The sequence below is a fragment of the Anneissia japonica genome, unplaced genomic scaffold, assembly GCF_011630105.1.
Source record: "Anneissia japonica isolate Jap-2015-1 unplaced genomic scaffold, ASM1163010v1 scaffold3709_len703521_cov189, whole genome shotgun sequence".
In the NCBI taxonomy this organism is placed as follows: domain Eukaryota; kingdom Metazoa; phylum Echinodermata; class Crinoidea; order Comatulida; family Comatulidae; genus Anneissia; species Anneissia japonica.
The window spans coordinates 629,201-636,203 of NW_022694779.1; the positions used below are offsets into that span (position 1 = coordinate 629,201).

General features: G+C 34.4%; 1 protein-coding gene across 1 annotated transcript in view; it reads left to right on the forward strand.

Annotated features, from left to right (window-relative positions):
• The first annotated feature begins 3,586 nt into the window (after positions 1 to 3,586).
• LOC117101306 (DNA-directed RNA polymerase II subunit RPB7) overlaps positions 3,587 to 7,003 on the forward strand; it is a 4,888-nt gene continuing 1,471 nt past the window's right edge. Inside the window, exons 1-5 of the mRNA XM_033241273.1 lie at positions 3,587 to 3,718; positions 4,012 to 4,121; positions 4,681 to 4,840; positions 5,621 to 5,671; positions 5,911 to 5,976. Coding sequence (XP_033097164.1) covers positions 3,707 to 3,718; positions 4,012 to 4,121; positions 4,681 to 4,840; positions 5,621 to 5,671; positions 5,911 to 5,976 — 399 coding nt within the window. The 5' untranslated portion in view covers positions 3,587 to 3,706. The remainder of the gene's footprint in view (positions 3,719 to 4,011; positions 4,122 to 4,680; positions 4,841 to 5,620; positions 5,672 to 5,910; positions 5,977 to 7,003) is intronic.

The window sequence follows — 7,003 nt, forward strand, 5'->3', positions numbered from 1 at the left end:
GGGATCCAGGGGTGGCAAAAGGGGGGGGGGGGGGGGGGCGAAATTTGGGCCGATCGAGACAATAATGTCCTAGGGGGTCCGGGCATGCCCCCGCAAAATTGTTGTGTTCTAGACGCCCGAAAATAACATTGCGTTGTGGGCTATCATTTTTTTTTTTCTTTTATTCTTTTTTTTTAATCCGCCCCTGAGTTCGTGTAAATTAGCCAGCCAGTAATAGCAAGAGACGCCTCATTATTTTTTACATCTCCTGCCTTATTAAAATACCAGGGAGGTTAAAAACACAATCATGTTTACTTATTCGACCAACATTTACCATAACGATGGCAATAAAATATATTATGAAAAACATGCAATTAAATTCCAGTTCCAGCACAAAAGTACATTGCTTTGGCCTTAATTTGGAGGTAGTGTTTATTTTTGAAGTGAAATTATTGTGCGTCAGGATAAAGTTAGTTATGGAGATTATGTCATTAATGTGTTCATGTGAAAACGAGTGCTGGGGTAAAAATGAAGGCCTCCCCATCCCCATGATGAAGGCCTCCAAGCCCTTACTACATTTTTACCCCAGCACTCGTTTTTCACATGAACACATTAATGACATAATCTCCATAACTAACTTTATCCTGGCGCACAATAATTTCACTTTCAATAATAAACACTACCTCCAAATTAAGGCCAAAGCAATGGGAACCAAAATGGCTCCGAATTATGCCAACAATATTTTTATGTCCATTCTTGAATCCAAACTCATTGCTTCATTCCTTCTTAAACCTCTGTTCTGCCGACGTTACATTGACGACATTTTCATAATTTGGCCACACGGAGAATACAACCTTAAGACATTTATGGATCATGTGAACAACTTTCACCATCATATTAAGTTTACGTCTGAATATTCTCATACATCCATACCTTTCCTGGATGTACCGTAGCAGTTACCATCAATAACAATCGTATCTCCACATCTTTGCACTCTAAACCCACAGACAGTCACGCATACTTATAAACTTTCACAGCTCACATCCATTAGGTCTGAAAAAGTCTATAATATTCAGCCAATGCCTCCGAATAAAACGGATATGCTCAGACATTAATGATTACAATTCCATGTTAACAACCTAAAGCATCCGCAAAGGTAACACAGACGGCTTTCCTGTGGCCGAACATTTCAACTCTCCTGTGACCACAACATCAACGACATTCGCTGTGCACTCATTGCTTGCAATTTCAAATCACTCAAAGAACGACGTCAATCTGAACTGAAACTCATAATCAAATATAAAACACACATTTTTGTTCTTAATAAAGACCTGGGTATCATTAGTGACTACAGCTTCCCCCCATGCTGATTCTGCTAATTAATTATGCTTCATCTTAGTATCCGACTCTATACCTTTATTCACTTATATTTATTCACACATGTATCTCATGTTTATATACATTTAGTTCATTTCTATATATATATATTTTTAAATATATTTTCATTTGATAATTATATCTATGCTTTTTGTACCCTGTTATCATAATACATTTTTTATATTTCATATTTTAGAAACTGGATTATGTTCATTCAACTTATATACACCGATATCCATTTTATTCTTGTTCATTTAAGACTTTATCTCATCTATATATTGCTACTAGTTTTACTATTACATATTATTACGTTATCATTACTATCGTTACTATTGTAATCATTATCATGTCCTCTATATGATTACATTATGTTATAATGTATACACTTATTCTTTAATTATGTTCATTGTGATCTATAATGAATTTTTCATCATTACAGAGATATATATTTTCTTGCCTTTTATTATTGTCATTTTACTCATTAATGTATTTCCGTAATCCTTAGTAGCCTTACAGCCACCTGCTGTTTATTCACCATAATTATTTCACTTTTGTTTATATCCACTTGTTTGTAGGCCCGATGATACCTTTTGTTATTATAATTAAGTCATCATGATTAAGTCTGACCAATCGCCTATTAGATATTATTGTATTGTATTGTTCCAACTTTCTCATAATGTTAATCAGTCATGCTGAAGATGACCTGAGGTCAGATCGAAATATTCATGTTTTAATAAAATAGTGTTCTAAAGTCTACTCCGTTTCCTGTTTTTCTTTCTTCTTTATATACATATGTATATACACATCTCATGTCCAAGTGATAGACAAAAATAGGCTATAAAACTTTGATTAGAGCATTGCTTTGGCCTTTTTTTTACGACCTTGCGCGAAAAATATAAATGGTTCTGTTTTGAATTTTTCAATTTTCGTATGCAGGTCTCCGTTTTCAATTATAAAGAACAGCACCACCACCACCACCACCATTCTTTCATATAAATTATCCTATCTAACAATCATTCATTTGTTTTAAGATTTAAAAAAAAGGCAATAAAAAATCAAACAAGACTACAATAGCTAGGTGCCAGCAGCTTAAAATGCAAAATAATATAACAATAAAAATAAAAAAAATAAAATAACTTATAAAACTCCGGAGAGTCAGCTGCCGGCTTCTCTTCCTAGATTATGCTTCTTAACACATTATAAATCCTGCAATGGAAGCATGTCATGCGCAGATACCAAAAAGTCCACGAAATTGTTCCGAAGCGGAATTCTCAGCAAAATTAGATATAAAGATGTGGGGTAAAGTCCTGAGAAGGTACTTAAAATTTGTACTCGGTAAAATGGGCTATACTGAGCCGATTTTCACCATTCAAAAGTCGATATGAGGTGCTAGTTAACGTTTATTAAGATTTTTGGAAAGAAAAATAATGAAATTATGTCTCTAAATAGAAGTTCATATGAATCAGCCGAATGTAGTACAATTGTTTATCAGTGTGATTAATCTGCTCAATAAACAATTTTAATTACTTGTGCAAATATAAAGATGTTGGTAACCCACATCTTTTTATACGACTTTCCATGGATCTCGACCTGCTATGGTAGGCCCTCTTAGGCTAGACGCGCCTAGACGGTTGGAAGCGACGATCGAAGAAAAACGGTTAAGCAAGCAAGGACTTCGCTAACTTCCATTCCTCAGTATTAAAATCCTTCCATTGATGGGCACTGTCTAAAACTTTCTTCCAGCTTATCTCTGAAAAGATTATAACCTTTTCGTTTGCAGTTGCAATCCAATTGTTCTTTTAGATTAGAATGACTGTTCTTTTTTTTTTTTATTATTTTTTTATTAGAAGAAATGTAAACCCCAAATATAGTGCAAATACTTATAAGATTGTGTCCCCTCACTCACAGTTATGAATTTTCCTATCTGTTTTCCATTTTTTCTCTCGGTTTATCCGCCGCGTACGATCTTTGCGTGCATGCACAATCACAATTTACAGCCATGGTAGCCAGCATACACGCAAAAGATCGTACGTGGCGGATACCCTACGCGGCGCTATTTGCACGATATTTTGTTACTTTTTCGCCAGTGACATCATGGTAAAATCGTATATAATCGCCTATAACTTCATAAAAAAAAGCCAAAAAAACGATTTTAAGGTTGATTCATTAAATGGCATATCAAAAATCCTCTCTGAACAAAAAATCATTTTGCTAGTTCTCTTTTAAAACATTGGTGGCGCTAAATACTAAAATACAAATTACAAACCGTCGTGTCCGCGGTACCACCACCTGAAAGTTTGAGTACTTCTTGGATTTTGCCTTCTTTTCAATAAACTGGTGAAAATAAGAAATGTTTTATCATGTAAGAAAATATTCATAGACATTGAGATCTTTGTTTACTTTGAGGTGACGTTCTAATTTCGTCGCTGAATATCATAGTTTGTGCCAGGCCTAGGCCTACCCAGACATACATAATGATAAGCCTCCTTTTGAGAGTGAATTGACGCGGGAGTCTCCGCCAAGATGCCTACATCGCTGTCAAGGATATAATTTGGGCCTTGGCCTAGGAAAGAAATTGATTATCGTAGTAAATATTCGGACGAAAAAAAAATCCATGTTATTTCAAAAATGTTATTTTTCAACTTTTTTTTATAGATATCTTTGGAACATGAGATTCTTTTACATCCTCGCTATTTTGGTCCAAATCTTTTGAACACCGTCAAACAGAAGTTGTTTACAGAGGTAGAAGGAACGTGTACAGGAAAGTAAGTATATCATCAGCACCAGACAATGTAGGGGTCCCAAGTTTCCCGGAACTCGCAGGAGTATCCCGGAATTCGGTACGGTTTCCCGCACTCCTGTGAGCAAGCAAAAACCTCCCGCAAATGCACTCATCTTAAAAATGAAGCTAATATAATATATACTGTACTAATATAACTAAGAAACCAATCATTTCATCAGAAAACTGATTTGGAAAATAGTTTTACAGTCTAGCAAACATTGCCATTTTCGGGCTTCTATAGCCTAGGTGCCTATTCTTTAAAATTTGCTCACTCCCCCCACCCCCACCATGTCATTAACCAGACCTCCCGGAAATGGCTTCTCCCAACTTAAGACCCCTGACAATGTTTTTAAGTTGAATAGCTATATATTATACATATTACTTGATATTAATAATATATGTTAAAAGGAATGTTTGCCACTATCTTCCTCGAACCAAAACCAATTCAATTAAAAATTGTGCACTTGAAAAAAAAACATTTTATCTAATTCTTAATTTATTATAGTTAAATCATAACCTTGCATTTTTTCTTTTGTAATTAGATATGGTTTTGTTATAGCAGTTACAACTATTGACAATATTGGAGCTGGTATGATTCAGCCTGGCAAAGGATTTGTGCTCTACCCAATCAAATACAAAGCTATCGTGTTCCGACCTTTCAAAGGAGAAGTCGTAGATGCAGTAGTGACGCAAGTAAACAAGGTAGTTAAAGCTAGGTTCTGGAGGGAAAAAAAATCTTTTTGTCATTGTTGTACAACTGATTTTTTGAAGTCATAAAAATGGTACAGTATTTGATGAAAAACTCAGGAACAATTAATGCGATATATTCTTGAATATTTAAAAACTGGGGGGAAAATAGGTGTAATCACCATTTTTTTTCTCCCTTCTCTCCCAGTTTTTAAATATTAAAAAAATCTGTATTTCATTAACTGTTCCCAAGTTTTTCGCCCAATAACCTTTTTGTGCCTTAGAAAAATCTGTTGTACAACATATAAAAAAAAAATTCTCCAGAGCCTATTAGAACCTACAGAAACATAAGTACTGGAAATTCTGGTGAATCAAATATGATAATATTTTTGTGGATTGTAGCTTGGTGGCTATGCTTGCTTTCCAATCTTAGGGTCCTGGTTTCAAATCCTGCGATGTTAATGGAGTTGAGCTGTAGCTTAATGGCTATGCTTGCCTTCCAATCTCAGGGTCTTGGTTTCAAATCCTGCCATGTTGATGGAGTGGAGCTGTAGTTTGATGGCTATGCTTGCCTTCCAATCCCAGGCTCCTGGGTTCAAATCCTGCGGTGTTGATGGAGTGGAGCTGTAGATTGGTGGTTAAGATGTTTGCCTTCCAATCCCAGGGTCCTGGGTTCAAATCCTGCCATGTTTATGGAATGGAGCTGTAGGTTGGTTGTTAAATATGTACAGTTGTACAGTACACAAATTGAGTGATACCAGGATATCACTTCTGTTTTCCCTCCAATTTTCATAGGTTGGTCTTTTCACCGAGATTGGCCCTCTCTCTTGCTTTGTATCAAGACATGTAAGTATCTGACATTATTAGTTTTTATGATCTGATAATATAAATAATTAAATATTAATATTACACAATTGTATGCCAACTTTGCTTTGTATTAAACACCCCTGTTTAATTTAAATGAATTGTCCATTTGAAATTTGACTATTTTATTTTTAACAGACTACTGTAGCATTATTTAAACAACCATATGTTTGTTGTAGCTGATTTACATATTAATTTGAATGTATTTCCTCTCTTTTCAGTCCATTCCATCTGACATGGAGTTTGATCCCAACTCAAATCCACCTTGTTATAAAACCAAAGATGAGGTGTGTAGAAAAAATAAACTGAAATGTTTTGACTTCTGTCTCATTGGAAGTTTGATAAAATTTGATCTTCATGATATGCATAAATCATTAGAATTCAATTTGCATAATTCATTAGCATCAATTTGCATAATTCATTAGCAACTACTGTACAAAACCAAAAACAGATTTGTGATTTTATTTTCGTAAATCGGTCCATAACTCTGAAAATATTAAAAATGTTTATTGATGAAATTTTTATGCCAAAATGAATAACATTTTGTAATGATTCAAAATAATTGTATTATGTTGAACTGAACTTCTGAAAGGTCAAATAAAAGGAACTTTAAATTAGTTTAACCATGGAGGAATAAATACTAAACATAATATAACATTAATGTAATGAAATATATTTCATGAAATAGGCATGTTATGCTACCAACAACAACTGCGACATAAAATTTTGAATAAAAGTAATAATCATGGAAGAGAATCACTAAAGCAAGGACTTATAACTGTTACCAGGATAGGAAGCTGGCTAGTTTAAGCCGTCCAACTTGAATGAGCCTTATGTGTGGTATTATTATGCTAATGAGCCAGATAAGCAAAATCTGCACATGCTCAGACATGTTTTGAGGTCAAACCGCCTCACTGGGCCAGTTAGAGTTAGGACTTACTCAACCGTAAAAGGAAAACAAAACTTTCCTTAGCCAGACTGCATATCGGCTAGGCATATAGCTGGCCTATTCAACTAACTAGTGCATTAAAATTATTCATATACTTTAATACTTACCTATATAAAATGAAAATATAAATGCAAACAAACAAGCAAATGCAAATATTTTTTATTTTAATTAAAAATTCAACTCAGCAAACTCCACAAACAAAATAAAAAAACAAACAAATACAAAAACGCCAATATTTTTTATTTTAATTAAAAATTCAACTCGGCAACCTCCACAGACAGATTTCAACGCATTAGATACTTCTGAGCATGTGCAGATTGTGCTTATTTGGCTCAGCATAACAATACCGCTCAGCATAACAATAC